The sequence below is a fragment of the Phalangium opilio genome, unplaced genomic scaffold, assembly GCF_054372755.1.
Source record: "Phalangium opilio isolate 3A_F unplaced genomic scaffold, DU_Popi_V2 ptg000043l_1, whole genome shotgun sequence".
NCBI lineage: Eukaryota > Metazoa > Arthropoda > Arachnida > Opiliones > Phalangiidae > Phalangium > Phalangium opilio.
The window spans coordinates 2,998,373-3,015,938 of NW_028324167.1; the positions used below are offsets into that span (position 1 = coordinate 2,998,373).

Consider the following 17,566-nt stretch of genomic DNA (forward strand, 5'->3'; position numbering starts at 1 on the left):
CGGCCACTCTTGGCGTTCTTAAAATGCCAGTTTAGAAAAGAAATTTCTGGGTATGCACGGGCTTTATCTAATCTAGTTAGCTATGGATCTTCAGTACTCAGATTTAACATTTTGGTTCGCAAAACCCGGGACATGTATTAGTAATAGTGGTGGACTAACAAACTCTCATTGCGTGAACGTGAACGTGTCTTTTACGACATCATTACGAAATCAATATGGATGCCGTAGCTAAATTGAAATCCAAACGGTCGAGTGTGAAATCGGCAACTACGCGTGCAAGAAACCAACTCGAACTTGCGCTACAACAAGCGCCACAGGACTTTGGTACTATTGAAGGTTTTGTGAACGTTTTGGAAGCGAAACAAGCACTCTTAACTGAGATCGACGAAGAACTCGAGACGCTATACGAAGATACTACGGAACTAGAGAGAGACTATCAAGTATCGCAAGAGTACCTTGATGACCTCACAGTCATGATATCAAGAGGAAAAGCCGCCATGGTTCAAGCTGTCCGTCTTTTCCACCAAAATCAAGTTAACCAACCCTACACTGAAGCGGACGACAATACAAACTCGGATCATGGAGCTGCGCGCGGAAGGTCCGACAGAACTACTACTACGGTCAAACTTCCTAAACTAGAGATTAGAAAATTCAGTGGAGCGATCAGCGACTGGCAAGGCTTTTGGTCATACTTTAAATGCGCTATTCATCAAAATGAGAGGATCAGCCAAACAGATAAGTTCAATTATTTACTATCTTATCTGGAAGGACCGGCTTACAGAGCTGTACAAGGTTTAGCCTTAACCTCAGAGAACTATGAGGCCGCAATTAACACGTTAAAAGACGAACAACTTTAATCATAAGCGAACATATGAACAATCTTCTAAACCTGCCGGCAGTCAAAAAAGCGAATGATGTTCAAAGCCTCAGAAAGCTGTGCGATTCGTGTACAGTTCAAGTTAGAAGTTTGCAATCACTCGGAGTAGTCGATAGCTCGTACGGCAGTTTATTATGTCCTATAATTAATCAGCGACTGCCTGAAGAAATTACCCTCGCCTTTAGTCGAGCTCATGCGGAAGAACAGTTAAAGATTGAAGCATTAATGTCATTTCTACACCTAGAAATAGCAAGCGCGCTTCGGTTTTATCCATACCTGCCGAGCAAGAGAAGAAACTGTCTCATCCTGAACAAACAGTCTCTCACCGCCAATCAAAATCAGGGAGCAGACAATTAGAAAAACCGACAAGTGGTTCCTCCTTGACTGTAGCGACTGAAACCAGACTTTGTCTATTCTGTGATGTCACTGATCATAGCACTACGAAATGTAACAAATTGTCACTGGACGAGAGAAAGGCAGTCCTAATCAGGAAGAAACGTTGTTTTCGCTGCTTAATGAACGTCACCAGGCGAAAGAGGTTTCGCAACTGTAAAAGATGTCACAGAGCCCATCATGTGACACTTTTTGATCAAGCACCCATGGGGGATGTAGATCCCAACGCTCCTATGAGCTCTGATACTCAGTCAAGCGCTGACGATGTAAACCAAGCTACACAGATGACGACAGGAATCCATAAAAACAAGGGAGCTATCCTTCTTTAAACCGCTTTAGTTGAAGCCAGAAATCCAGTCGGAACTCGCACTAAACACGTACGTTGCCTCCTAGATAGCGGAAGCCAAGTAACGTATGTGAAATGTCTTGCCAAGGAATTGGGCCTAGAAATCATAGGCGAAGAGATTCTTGAAACATCTAGTTTCGGAAGTACTAAGCCCGTAAGAGCAACAAGAAAGTAAGTAAAATTGCGTCTAGGAAGTCGCCACGACCCAAAGAAGCACGTAATCATAGAAGCTTATGAAACACCGGAAATATGTGGTTCATGTTTCTCAATTCCAAGCGAAGAAGTCGTTCATGAAATGCAAAGCAGAGGTTATCTTATGGCCGACTCTACTACCCCAGTCACATCAGGAAATCGCGCTCCACAAATAATTGATGCATTAATCGGCGCAGACTTTCTTTGGGCAGTAAGCAGCGGTAAAAGCGAGCAAATCGGTCATAAATTGACGGCATTCGAAACAATCTTTGGCTGGACACTTCTCGGTCCTGCAGCGGTTTCTTCTCACTCTTTGGGAATCAACACGGTCGCAATTATGTGCGTCTCAACGCATGAACCCCAAGAAGACGTCCTTCTAACGGAGCTTCGCAAATTCTGGGAAACTGAGTCATACGCGATAGACGACGACGACTCCCTATCGGCAAAAAAGCAATTACAGCGATTTGAAGATACCACAATTCATGAAAATGGTCGTTATAAGGTCCGCTTGCCATGGAAAAGTATTGACTTCGATTTGGAGGATAATTACGCCGTTGCTGTCAAACGCACGTCAAGTTTGGTAAACAAGCTCAAAAAAGACCCACAACGCTTCCTGGAGTATAATTCTATTTTCAAGAGCCAGCTGGAAAATGGAGTAATTGAAAAGGTCGATCCGGAAAACACACAAGGGGCTCGCGTATACTACATGCCTCATCGTTGCGTCATTCGCAAAAGTAATAATAATAATAATCTAAGCTTGGTCTAGGAAGGGATATCCACACTAAGTCAACTCGCGACCTATTTACAGGTGGGTCCCTTTACAATGCATAGAGGGGTGGTGGCTAGCCCCTATGCCACAGCTAACCTACAGCGCCCTACACTAACTATTACCGTTAACCTCTGCAAGTTTTGATGGAAAGGAGAAACCGGGTTAGACCGCGGAGGAAAACTTCTTTTAACAAGCGGGGAGAGAACTTGCAAACTCTACGCAGAAGGATTTCTTCCCAGATTTTCAACCGGTGCCACAGTCCGGGATCGAACCCGGGATCCTCTTGCTGCGAGGCGCAAGCGCTAACCGCTACGCCACCCCAACAGTAGCTCGACGACACCGATAAGAGTCGTTCATGATGCGTCTTCTCATGCTGCAAATGTCCCATCTCTTAACGACTGCTTAGAAACGGGACCAAAGCTCAACCCTGAACTTTTTGACGTGTTACTTCATTTCCGCGAAACGAAAATAGCCTTTTCTGCAGACATCTCGAAAGCTTTCCTACAAATACTCATTCACGAAGAGGATCGAGATGCATTGAGGTTCTTGTGGGTAGACATAGATAACCCTCATGACAGTTGCCGCTTTAAAATTTATCGAATGACAAGGGTACCATTTGGAGCTACTAGCAGTCCTTACCTTTTGGCCGCTACTCTTCATCTTCACATGAAGAAACATGAACTTATTCACCCTGAAGTCATTAAAGTTCTTCGGAAATCAATGTACGTAGATGACTTAATTTGTGGCGAACAATCTGTCCACGACGCACTAAAGCTAGCAAAGATCGCCGATGAAATACTAAAGGAAGCTGGAATGCATTTGACAAAATGGACTAGTAATGCTCTTGACTTAAGAAACGCCATGAATCAATCATCGATGCCTATTGACAGCCAATTACGCCTAGGCCCCGCAAATGTCCTGGGCTTGCGTTGGGATACCGCTAGCGATACCTTAGCCTTCGATTTAACAGATATTTTCCGATTCATACAAAACCGAGGCTACACGAAAAGATGGGTCTTAAAAGCCGTGGCCAAAGCATTTGACCCTTTGGGATTCATATCTCCTTTCACGGTCTTCCGCTTTTGCAACAACGCAAAAAAGAACACTAATCTAATACAGGAAGAACTGACTGCTGAAGAAATCGACAAAGCCGAAAGGTATTGGATTCGAACCACGCAACATGAACAGTTTCCAGAGGAAGCAAGACAACTCGAAGAGAAAAGGAGTATTCCAAGCACTTTTAGAATACTAACTCTTCACCCAACCTTAGATAACGAAGGTCTGATCTGCGTTGGCAGTCGCCTACGAGGAAATGAACTCTCGTATCAAGAAAGACACCCTTGGATATTAGCTCCAAACCATCCTCTGGTCGCGCTCATTATAGTGGACGCCCATGAAAAACTACTTCACGCAGGAGTTACCATGACAACAACGGCTCTACGAAGTAAAATTTGGCTAATAAAGTCACGCAATTACATAAAATCAGTCTTGAAGAACTGCGTGGTCTGCAAATACTTTCGAGTCACAAAATCTGATGCAGTTATGGCGCCCCTTCCGGAATTTCGGACCAGTCGCACACCCCCTTTTGAATCTTGCGGCGTCGATTTCGCAGGGCCACTCCACGCACGCGATGGAAGCAAATGTTATGTCGCCCTCATTACGTGTGCCGTAACACGGGCAGTTCACCTGGAACTCGTGTCCAATCTATCAGTGGACAATTTTCTCCTAGCGTTCCGCCGATTTGTATCACGGAGGGGTTTGGTCAAAAGAGTTTTTTCGGACAACGCGAAAACTTACAAACGAGCTGATTTGGATCTAAAAGAACTTTGGACAACAATTGACAGTCCTGAAGTTGCCCGATATTTCGCCAATGCCCGCATTTCATGGAATTACATCGCCGATCGTGCCGCATGGTGGGGCGGGTTTTGGGAGAGGTTGGTAGCATCCGTAAAATACGCCTTACGACGAGTCCTTGGAAAAGCAAGACTCTCTTACTAGGAACTTGAAACGACACTAGCTGAGACCGAAGCTTGCATCAATTCTCGTCCACTCACATTTGTTTCAGAAGATGCCAGCGAACCCGCGCCACTGACTCCGGCACACTTCTTAGTTGGGGACCGGCACACAAGTCTTCCATCCAGCTAGTTTCCTAAAGACCCTGGAGCGTCAAGACGAGATCTTGTCCGCAGACTCAAATATCGCCAGACCATTATTGAAGGGGTATGGAAGAGATGGAAACAAGAGTACATGCTTGCACTTCGCTCAGCACATCATCGAACTAGAAACCAGACATCTAAGCCACTCAGAGTCGGTGACGTAGTCCTGATAGGAGAAGAGAGGATGCCAAGATCCACATGGAAGATTGGAATCGTTGATGAAACATTTCTCGGACGAGACGGTCTAATCCGTAGTTGCATGATCCGCCTACCGAATGGCACAAGAGTAAGGAGACCAATCCAATTACTCTACGATTTAGAGATCACACCAGATGATTGAACCGGAAGGTTCAATCCGGGGGGGAGTGTGTCAAAACACTCATTACATATTTGGATTTAAAAATGGGATTTCGGGTTAAAAAATGGGACTTTACGTCTATTTCTTATATCCATGTTACATTTATATTTTGTATATCTATGTACCTTAACGCGTGGAGAGAAACGAGTTGGCTTGGAATGTTATTGTGAAATCTTTACTCAGCTACCTAGATTCTTAGAGCCCAGACTCACTGGTTTTTCCAAGCCGAGCCGTTTCCCCTCTCTTTTTACTTTTGCGCTCTTTAGAGCAGCGAAAGTATTGTTCTGACCCTTGCTGGAACGCTGGGCGCCTTTTTTCCCCCCTTTTTCCCCTTTTTTTCGCGTGCGCGTTCGGATATTTCCAACTAAATAAATATTTTGAATTTCAAATTTCCCGCGAATTTTCGACTCCAAATTCACCCGTAGTTCACATTACACTTCTTAGGTGGCGTAACGCATTTTATTTCAAATGAAATTATTTTCGTAAATTTCCAAATCCCCGAAGAGACTCGAACACACCATCGCACAGAGCTTTCACTCCACGGATTGACGCCTTTACGCTCTCGGCCGTCTACTCTTATCAACAAGCTCGAGTTATGTTGCTTAAACCTAGCATCTCTCTCACGTCGGCGGCCGGCGCGTTCCTCTCACGTCTTGCTTAGTTGGGGCAGGGAGGAGGGAAATTTTTCGAGGCGGCCCGTTTCGCGTTTCCATGGTAGCGCGCCTATACAACTATACATGCCGAAAATTGAAATCTCTTGGCGGGAAATTCGCGAATGGTAGATAGGCAGTTTTTAAACGGGTAGCGCTACAATTATAAAATACGTCGCGTTTTTAGCATTAGAAGGTTTACAAAATTATTTTAGGAATTGTACTCGTCGGAAAGTCTAAAATATAATAAAAACTAAACACATTTTTAAAGTAAGAGATATTTGATTTGTAAACCAAAAGAAATTAATACCGTAGTCTCTGGAGAGTGTATCAGGGAAACCTCTGTAACTAAGCAAATTTATGATATTACCATCTCTGTAAGTGTTCTAATTAAATAAATATATATTTATATTGTAAGTTAATTAAATTAACTTGCAAGTGCTTCTAGACAGACACATTTTTGAGGTTAACTATACCTGTACATTTAATTTGGGAATTTAGGTTTTGGGATTAGATAAGCTAAAGTCTAAAAACTTATTTTTTCTCTTTAAGCGCGTTACAATTTTGGACAAACAAAAATGATAATTTGATGTTTAATTTTAAGTATTGGCATTCGCAATAAAATCTTTCTATTAACGTTTGATTACTCAAATAATCCTAATAATAAATTTTACGAAGCACAAGCACTTTCTAAGGTTCTTTTCACTTTTCAGTAACAAATTTTGACAATGAAAAATTATCATTTCAAGTTTAAATTTGCCTAAAAACGATAATGATAATTTAATTAACTCTTAATTGGGTTCTTTTCAGTTACATATTTTCCAAAGACAAAATATCGTTTCAAGTTTAAATTTACCTATAAACGTTAATAATAATTTATTTAATAAACTCTTAATTTTAACTAATAAGAGTAATCAATTACTAATCATCACTTATGATCACCAACTTTAAGAATAAAAGTTCAATATTATTTTTATAAACGCAATCAAAATAAGCATTGTTAACATGATAATTAAAAACCTTATACTACAACTTCACATTAAGAAATGAGTTCAGAAATAAATGTACTTGTTTCTCTCACCAGAAGGAAAACAATTATCTAGACATCAAGAAACAATATCAATATCATCATCCCATTCGTAAACGCAACAGTTATGAACCAAATTTCAAAATTTGCACAAACTATCTTCGAACTCACTTCCTTGCAGTTTTCAGACGCTTTTCTATGCCTACACCCATGGACGAACCAATGCAGTATTGCTTTGTCCATGCTACACCTACCGGCGTTTCCCTATTGTAGCGTCATCTGCGTACACTACTATTTTAGCAACAATTTGGAAGAAATAATTATTCATTGTTAACTATCTATTAAATTTAGTTTTTTAATTGTAAATTTTATGTAAGAGCAAAACAGTTTAAAATTAATTTGGCATATGTATTAAAATTAGTCCGACATGATGGCGCTAAAAAGAGCCTAGATCTGACTTAGATAACTAGCCTTCATTCCGACTCTCAGAGCATTCCACCCCCATTTTTCCTTATAACTACTCCCCCAGTTCAAAGAATTCGATTTACATGTATAAGCGCGACTTTTGAAGAAAATTCGAAGGAACAGAAAATTAACATTAAGTTTTATGGGAGGAGGTAGGTTTTTGCCAGATCCTTCCTTTGTCCTATTGATCCAAATGACCTTAAATTTAGTGAGACGTGTGTTTCAATGTGTTTTATTATACAAAGAAAGATTAAAGCTTTTTTGTGTAAAAATTATTTTCCAAGGCCAAACTGATGATATCTTCGGATCTACTGATCCAAATGTCCTGAAATTTTACCTTGAGGTGTGTTACAATCTATTCTATTATATTAAATGGGATAAATATTTTAATAAAAATGAATTTCTAATGCGAAAATTGTAAATTCAGTATTTAATCCACAATTCAGTACTTACAACCATTTTCCAAGAAAAAAACCCATCCCCATCCTTGTCCAAAACAGGCCTTTTAGAGAGTAATAGATTATAAAACCAAGACCTCTTGAACCAATATTCTTAGTTTTGTAAACGTGCAGAGGGGCAGGTCTTGCGAAACCTGATCAGTTGAATAACATATAATGAGAACGTTCTGCGTTCGTTACCAAATGATACTGATAAAAAATTATTGCATTAAAATGTAAGGTCTACCTCGCAAGAAGCTTCAGAATGTCATCGAAAAAGCAGAGTACCGCTGCGAGGAAGCTTTTTTCTTCTTGGACCTCCTTGACAACCAAGTATAATTTAAAACTATATCTCAAGTAAATCCTGTTTTTTTACCAACAGTAACTGATATTGTGATACTTCACCCCCTCCCTTACAGTTAGTTTCTTAATCATGATTTTTCTACTCTTCATTGTTTTTCAAAATATGTAATATTTCCAATAAATACAGTTTTGAACTAAAATTGCGTTGCGTTTACATAATAACGTTTACTTGGTAGAAACACAAGGGCTCTTCTGAACTTTCCCATTTAGGTGTGTTGTAAGCTTTATGGCCTGTAATTTGGTTTAATTACAGGATTTTTAGTGCCATGTGTAAGCGATATGTTTAATCTTGGAAAGGGCCTGAAAGTACTTAATTTATCATTTTGACAAAGCTAATTAATTTGAAAGTTTTCAACCATTTTTAGATATAATACATTGTAGCACATCTCTCATTAAAGTTTCATTACATTTGGACCATTAGATCTAAATATATTGTGGATTGAATACTGAATTTACAATTTTGGCATTGATATTATTTATCAACAAGTGGAAAAAAATGATACTTGAACTTCATATGATATTATTTGTATTTTTGCTTTTGCGCTTCGAGTTGCAAAAGTATTGGCCTGACCCTTGCTGGCAGGCTGGCTGGGTGCCTTTCCGCCCTTTTTCGCGTGCGGAATTAGATTTAAATTTATTAATAGCATTTAGAACATTACTTAGGTGGCTTTGCAACGTCAAGGTATTTTATTTATTTAAGAAACTATTAAGATTAGTCATGGTAAGTAATTGATTACTCTTATTATAAGTTAAAATCAACAGATAACTAAATAAATTATTAAGAACGCTTACAGGCAAATTTAAACTTCAAATAATAACTTTGGTTTGTCAAAAATTGTATGTGAAAAGAACCTTACAAACTGCCTGGTCCAATTTATTATTAAGGGTTATTTGAGTAATCAGAAGTTAATAGAACGATTTTGTTGCGAATACTAATGCTTAAAATTTAATCTACAAATTATCATGTTTATTTATAAAAAATTGTAACTGAAAATAACCGTTGAAAGTGCTTTGTCGAAACTATCACTAAGTTTATCAATCCGCACTAGAAAGATTTTATTGTGAATACTAATTCAAAAAAAGTTTGTATAATATAAAAAAAACTGTAATTGTTTTTGTTAAAGAATTTATTTTATGGTCAAAATGATCAGTGATGTTTATATTAAACCAAAGTCATACTAAATTGATTTTGTTCATAATCGAAAGGATATTTGATAAGGAAAAAGAGAATACCGCCAAAAATATTTGCCGGAATCATACCAGTTCTACCCAATAGAGGGCGCGCAAAAGTATAATCTGGCCGGGGCCATCTTGTTTTGTATTGTGTTGAACATATTTTGTACACCTTTTTGAAAAAGAAATTCAGTTCTCGAATAGTCGCGCAACGCGAAGCATCTAATAGCTATAACTATGTATTGGCTATACCTCAGAACTCGCATTTATTTTGATGTTCAATTATTAAAAACAGTTTAATCTAATCAACGTTTCAATGATGAATTCTTTACCCTACCTTATTACTACATTTAAAGCACCTTGAGACAAACAATAGAAACCTTTAGATCTTCAGTACTCAGATTTAACAAGGGGGTTTCAACTAGGTTAAGATAAAGTTTGATATGTATCATACTTTGCCGCCAGGGGGACAGCAAAGCAAACCCTGCCCACCCTCATTGACCTTTTTAATATTTTGAAAAAACAAGTCGTGTGAAGTATCAAACGAAAACTCTCCGTTTTTAGAATGAAATTTACACATCAGAAGTGTAATACAAAAGGTTTAAATAAAATTATAACGCTTGGGAGAGAGTAAGAAAAATAGTTAATTTGAGAATATACATATATTTTTATGGTTCAATTTTTTATAATACTTGATATATTTTTTATGGTTCAATTTTTTATAATACTTGATATATATGCAATGATATGAAATATTATTTTTATATATCCGAATCACTGTCTTCAGTGCCACTTGAAACACTAACATTCTCATTTTGGACAAATGCATTATCACATTTTTCATCATCCGCTCCACATAAACACATTTCCGTGCAACGCATACGCGGTATTTGGGAGGCACATTTGCAAGGAGGCTTACAATGTCCACGCTCGCAAATGCATTTGACGAACTCCGGGACTTCTTCAGGTGCACATGGCAAATCGCAAAGAACCGGCACATAAGCTCCGTCTTCCACATACCACCCATATTCCGTGGCGGGAGGGAAATTCGGGTGTTGCAGCTGATCTCTTTCCCATTCCATGCATTGAAAGTGGGCTCGACGAATTGCTGGCATTAGAGCTCCAAGAGTTGGCGGAAGCGTTTCACCTTGGGCACTCTTCTTAGAGAAAAACCACCATCGAAGTTCTGCGAGAGTGGGTTTTGTATGGTTTGACCTGGAGTAAACAGAGCATATAAACTTTTCTACTCCAAGAACTACTTCTTCCGAGATATTTTGTCCATGTCCAAGAGATGCCAAAGCTTCCAAGGTATCAATTTCAGCGACCATGAACTTATTCCAAAAAGTGGTTTTTGCTTTACCCGCAAACCAACCAGTAACATCTGAGCCAGAGATTGCGTATAAACCAGCCAACGCGGAAGCTTTCAAAGGTCCAAGAGCTTCATAAATTGCTTTAATGTCAATGCGCAATATCTTCGTTCCAGTTCTGATAAATGTTGAAGAGATGGGAAGCCGCGGGTATCGCCTAATAACTAAAACCAGTACATCAATGTCCGGTGAAGAAATGGAAAGTTTATTTGCTCCTCTATGGGCGCAAGTCACAGCGTGGAGAATTATCTTCGTGTCAGCCTCTTCTTGTGAACTATTCCAGCCGGTAGTTTCAATATGAGTAGCGATAGCTTCATTTCTGAATGCCACAACTATGATTTTTCCTCTTCGTTTACCCTCATTAATGAGGGATCTTGCTAGATAAACGGTCAATTCATCATTCGTTTTGATATGGGAAAGCAATTTCTTTAATGGTACAGAACGTATCTGCGTGGTGTTCTCGATCTTGTATCTAACTACCAAGGATCCTTTTTGTCTGTTTTGACGTGTAGCGTTTTTAAGATATAAGTATCAAACACCACGTGAAATTCATCAAAATGTCCATATTTGGAAAATATATGATCACAAAAATGATCAGACAGCTCAGAGCATGTCTTCAGGGTTTTTATGTTCATACAATGTACTTCTGCCATGTCGTTCACTATGGCAAAATCGAAACTGATCTCTGTCTCTCGCCTAGAACTCTGAGAATTCGTAGCTCCGACTGTATTTTCAATGGGCTTCGTTAGCGCAACGAGATGATGCACTAATTTTGCTTTGTCACCGCCGTGGTTTAGAGATCCATCTGCGCTAAAGAGAGCTCTAGGAACGACTTTAAGTTCGAATTTACCAATGACGTCCTGCAAATTCATATCTGGTCTTGATCGGCATAACAGAATAAGGCGCGTGAAAAGGTTACGATCCTCTTTCAGCTCTACTATACCAACTTTAGTTTTTACTTTGACTTTCTTTGCCATTGTTCTGCAAAGCTGAAGATTAACGTTCTTTAAAGAATCCCACAGATTCACTTTACCATCTACAATTCTTTCCTTGACAAACTTTTCGTATTGTTCAGATCCAACAACTGACAAAGCGCAAACATCTTTTTGTACCTGTGGTGGTGCAACGGACTTGGAAACCAGATTTAACGTGCTTGCCATATTTTACTTGTTGATAAAACTACTTACATTTACAATACTGCGTACCGAAATTTTCAGTTTTAGTCATTTCTAAGGCTCGGCGCGAAATCATAAAAATTTAGTATAGGACAGTTAACTTTGAACCTTGAACTAGTTGTTTAAAACTATAAATTTTATTGTTATAGGGTAACTAGTTGAAAAACGGAATAAAAGCGAGGGGTTGGTAACTCTCAGGTTCCCTGAACACTATTATGGTCATAAAATATGATGTTGAATCGTTATAAATCGAGTGTGGCGTCATTTCTGCAAAGTTACCTTACGTTTGATACCTCACATGACATATCTCTTCGAAGTAATAACGAAGTTCACTGAGGATGGGTGGGATTAGCTATGTTGCCCCCTGGCTGCGAATTATAACACATATCAAGTTTAGAGCGTTTATTAAGATAATTCAGACCCCAATTAACCCATTTAATACTTAAAATAATAAAAATTTAATTAATTATAAATATATAAAAAAATAATAAAAATTAAACACCATTAGGTGGGCTAGCGCCCAACCGTCACCTCCCACGAACTAGTACCATCGAAATTCTTATTCGGCTCATTTTTCTGAATAAAATGATACCAGCCACTATATTCTATCATCAAAATGCAAACGAGACTGTTTTTTTAAACATAACCACACTGACTTATATAAATGACAATATAATTAATCGTAAGAAATAAGCAGGAAGTAGAGCCTGGGTGAAAGATAAGTGTAGTTTTAATTTTAATTTGTTAGTTTAATTATAAGATATCCATGAATTTACCCAAAACACAAATCTTTCACATTAATTATACTTGATCGAGTTTAATTTAACGGCTTATCTTGTTTATCTAGTGTGGATTTAGTTTATAATACAAGTTTCAATAAAATATTAACTTTAATTGCAATTACCCTAAAATTTTAATGTATGCGCTTTGGATATATTTTAATGATATTTTAAATTAATTTGAAAGTGAAATAGGAAATGTGGACTGTGGAAATAGCAAACAACATAACCCTCCATTTAATTCTAATGTGGTTACATTGAGTGTATCTGTGATGTAAACATGACAATTATTTGACTAATTAATTTATATAACGACACTGTCTTCCTGGATTAACCAGCACAACTGTTACTTATGAATTAAACAATCCACTGTTGGTAACAAATAGTTTATAAAATGATAACGTAACATCACAGTATGACTGATTCAAAAGGATCAAAATTGTTTTAACGAATAATCTGGCCCTTCAGGAATTATACCACACACCTTCACAATTAGTAGCATTTTAGTGAGATTAACAAATAATGAAACCGTTTATCCCTGTCTTCAAATGAGAATGTTGAATTAACTGCGCTAACGTAAACACCACTCTTTTAACTGACGTAGGGAAAACACATAGAAAATTTTGTCATCTTTCCTGTAATATTTTGAAGTTGAATTCTACACAGGATGAAAACACTACCCTTGATTTCTAAACCATAATAATTTGGATAGATATGCCATTTTTTACTTAAAACTACTTAAACTACTACTACTGTTTTAACGAAAATTAGCATGAAGTTCTTAAATTGCCAGCATGAAGGAATGGTGAAAACCTTCTATTTATTGGCAGGCCCAACTTTGAACCCGCCCCACCCCTCCCGTCGGAATTCGGTGTTATGCATAACCCTAGGCCGACTCCCCTTTCTTTTTTATATTGTAAGCCGTTTTTCGTATTTTAACGCCCATTTATTTGGGCAGCATGAGGTAGTACTGCGAAGTCCCTATTACACTTAGTGTTTGTCGGTGTCTGTGCACACTTATCATTTTGAAAGTTATATTTTAAGGTGGCCAATATAGACCTACGTTAATTTATTAATGCTTATTTTATGAACGTGTCATTTAATTGAAAATATTTCACTTAATTTTTTGGCTTGTAGATCGGAGACTTGTTTCTGAAGGTCATGGCGGTAAATATTATATTATTTTATTTTGTTTTTATTCAAAAGTTCATCCCTCATGTTATTATTAAGCGCTTCTTTAGTGGCCGAGAAACCAAGTTGTTTTTAGATTGTTTTTTAAGTCCCTCATGTTACTGTTAAAAGCTTATGTTATGTCATCTAGAAAGCAAATTGTTTTCTATTTTTATTACGTAGGTCGCAGACATGGTCCCGAAATTCAAACTCACTGTAAGTATTTAAAAAGCAAAAATTTTCAGCGTTTGTCGCTTCCCTCATTTATGTGGCTTTCTTTTGTGTCACGCACTGAATAAACATAATCCTTGCCATCAGGCGACCAACAGGATTTAGATTATAGAAAGCCAAATTTATCATTTCAAACTTTCTTAAATGTTTTGTCGCTGCTGTTAGTCATACTCATACAATTTAAATATCTTACTAGGCCTTGAAAGTTACTTTTACGGTTACTCATTTGTTGGAGACCTTCAAATGCTCTACGTCATGGTAGAATATATGAAACAACCGCTGCAAGCAAGTAATTGTTTTTAATAATTTTTTTTGGTATCATATAAATTATTAATATTTAATATAGAAAACAGATTTTATCATAGCACAAAAACGTGCAAATCAGATGCAACTATTCAGTCGACAATATATTTCCTTTCAAACGTTGAAAATGAAACTTTAGTATTATGGATTGGAACTAATGACCTTTTCAAATTGGTAAGTCATAAAATTATTATACCATAGCAAGAAGAAATTTATATAAGAAGGCCTAAAATAAAGTGCGATGAGCGCGTTAAAGTCGACAATCCCTCCTTAAAGGGTGGAGGGTGGGTGGAAACGGAGGCGGGACTTAATATTTTATCTTACTCTATTTTTTCAACCATCTATCATTCGTTAAGCCTTGGTTTGGTTTTTGAAACTCACGAAATCATAAGTATAGTACACTTGATTCGATTTAGAAATAATTATCAAAAGAACGATTTTCACGTAGAGAAACATTCAAAATCTATCTTCCTTTAACTAATTTGTTCATGGCAATTAAAAACAGCCGTCGTACCGTTTCAGAACCGCGGGCAGCCTCCATTTTCTGTTTACTTTTCAAGAGGTTATTTCTCTCTAGTCGGAATACGTCATTTGCGTCTGTATGACCTATCCCCACGGGATCCAATAGGAAAGCACAGAGCAATGACGGGCATGTAAGGGGTGGGGCTTGTCCACTAACACCGGCGTAAGAGTAGAAGCGTAACATTTCGCGACTTAGGTCTTCTTATATAAATCTCTTCTTGACCATAGTCAATTTTTTTATTTGCGATTTCGAATTAATTGGGAAGTTGTAGAATATTTCTTTCTTGCTCTACTTAATAATAATTTTCACTTTTGAAAGTGCTAAGAAATATTAAAAGATTTTGAAACAAGGACCGTAATATTTCAGATAACACTTGGTGGTGGTGAAATAAATTATGAACAAGTAAAAAGTAAAATTATGTCCATGTTCCTTGACCTTGAATACACCATCAAAAAGCAAGGAAAAAGTGGAATTATAATTACGCCACTGTTTCCAAACTACATAACAAATGACGAGAGACTAAAGTTGCAAAGCTTAGAAGATGAAATACAACGCCATTTCAACAACAACAGTATGTTTAGTATATTTTATTTTTACTTTTGGTGTTTGTTTTCCTACAATTGACTGCATGAAAACCTTTAACGTAATGTGTTTTTAAGTGCTATAATTCGCCAACAAATTTCGTCTTTCCAAATACCATCGTACTTACCTTTGGTCCTCGACGGGGTGTGTAAAATTTACCGCCGATGAAAAGAGAGGTGTGCAACGGCATGGAAAAGGCACACCTCCTTAAAACTCGACGGCCCGGGATTCTTCGTACTAAGCCTTGGTCGTCGACGAGGTGTGTAAAATTTACCGCCGATGAAAAGAGAGGTGTGCAACGGCATGGAAAAGGCACACCTCCTTAAAACTCGACGGCCCGGGATTCTTCGTACTAAGCCTTGGTCGTCGACGAGGTGTGTAAAATATACCACCGATGAGAAGAGAGGTGTGCAACGGCATGGAAAAGGCACACCTCCTTAAAACTCGACGGCCCGGGATTCTTCGTACTAAGCCTTGGTCGTCGACGAGGTGTGTAAAATTTACCGCCGATGAAAAGAGAGGTGTGCAACGGCATGGAAAAGGCACACCTCCTTAAAACTCGACGGCCCGGGATTCTTCGTACTAAGCCTTGGTCGTCGACGAGGTGTGTAAAATATACCACCGATGAAAAGAGAGGTGTGCAACGGCATGGAAAAGGCACACCTCCTTAAAACTCGACGGGCCGGGATTCTTCGCACTAAGCCTTGGTCGTCGACGAGGTGTGCAAAATACTTCGACGAGGTGTGCAAAATAGACCGCCTATGAGAAGAGAGGTGTGCAACGGCTAAGAAAAGGCACACCTCGACGGCCCGGGATTCATCGCACTAAGAATTGGTCGTCGACGGAGTGTGTAAAATATACCGCCGATGAAAAGAGAGGTGTGCAACGGCATGGAAAAGGCACACCTCCTTAAAACTCGACGGCCCGGGATTCTTCGCACTAAGCCTTGGTCGTCGTAGCGAATAATACAGTAAAGCAGACGACATTTTATATCCAATAAGGATAAATCTTGGACACATGGAAATCAGTCAATGGGGAAAAGATCAGGAAATGAAGTCTACGCTTCAGCTGTTTACCGTATATTCTGATAGCTACATTCACAACTGGTTTGCAGTGTAAACACTATCGTCTCGTCTCACCTCAACAATATTCTTAGTTTGCCAACATGAATGTTACCGTTAATTAACACCAAAGATAAATTGTAGCTAGACGCACTAATAGTCAATGCGCACCATAAAGAGAATAAAGTCTGTAGCTACTGCCCGTTTACCATTAGCCCTTTTACTATTCTAATTGCCACCATAATCTTTTCATCTATTATAAAATCTTAACTTGATTATTTAATAGTGTATTTAACTTTCGGCTCACTCTGAACCGTTGATGTCTCTTCATTTCAGACACGAAAATCAAAGCCCAAAGTTTACTTCACCTCAGGCCTCAATTATTTACTCTTTGTTTCACTAAGCCTATTGCGGATGCTACGTAATATTCCCGCCGGAGTCTAGGTCTTAGTTTTTTTCATGAAATCACTAAACCAAGCATTATTCTATATACAGATGTAGTATAGCTTAAGTAATATATAAACAGCCATTTCAATTAACAATATTAAAAAAAATCTTTGGAATATCAAAATGAAACAGAGCTTTAAAGCTACAAAGGTACTAAATGCATCATGATTACGAAAAATTCTTCCACATATTCACTTTATATTATGGAAAAAGGGAATATTAAGGTTCTGTATGATTTCTTAACACATCAACACAAGGCTAACTGCTAACGCGACGCACTAGTGTAACAATGGACGGACACACACAGACAAAAACATAGACTGCTTTTTAACTCTTTCCGTATTAATTTTGAGTTGAGAAACAAGATTATCTTTAATATTTAAATAAATAAAATTATTTTTAATTATTTTAATCTTCAATACTTAACATTAATAATAGTTAGATCGTTTAAAATAAAGTTATACCTATTATCATCTCAAACTTTGCTAATATTGACGTTTAAAGTGAAGGGTACCCCTCTTGCCCGCTTTCTTCAAATTTTGGGGTATATATACGATTCGTTTCCATTATAATAGTAAGGAAAAAGCGCAATTGCGAAAACCTGTGGTGGCGATCCCACCTTAGGGAGGCTAGACGTTTCTCGTAACCCTAGCTGATCGCCGCGTTTATCCTAAAACCAAACGATGATAATGGAGTAGAAGCCAATGAGACAGATTGGTGTC

General features: G+C 38.1%; 1 protein-coding gene and 1 long non-coding RNA gene across 2 annotated transcripts; one reads left to right on the forward strand and one right to left on the reverse strand.

The window, feature by feature from the left end:
* The first annotated feature begins 871 nt into the window (after window positions 1-871).
* Window positions 872-5,073, forward strand: LOC149677368 (uncharacterized). The gene is made up of 7 exons (XM_089837362.1): window positions 872-996; window positions 1,122-1,426; window positions 1,610-1,787; window positions 1,893-2,542; window positions 2,984-4,021; window positions 4,064-4,511; window positions 4,767-5,073. The coding sequence occupies exons 1-7, from the start codon at window positions 872-874 to the stop codon at window positions 5,071-5,073; spliced, it is 3,051 nt and encodes a 1,016-aa protein (XP_089693488.1).
* Window positions 5,074-7,498: 2,425 nt separating this feature from the next.
* Window positions 7,499-8,515, reverse strand: LOC149677369 (uncharacterized). Its single transcript, XR_016366419.1, has 3 exons — window positions 7,918-8,515; window positions 7,687-7,825; window positions 7,499-7,593 (listed from the first exon to the last, which is right to left on the reverse strand). It is a non-coding gene; the product is annotated as an uncharacterized LOC149677369 (long non-coding RNA).
* Between the last annotated feature and the right edge of the window lie 9,051 nt (window positions 8,516-17,566).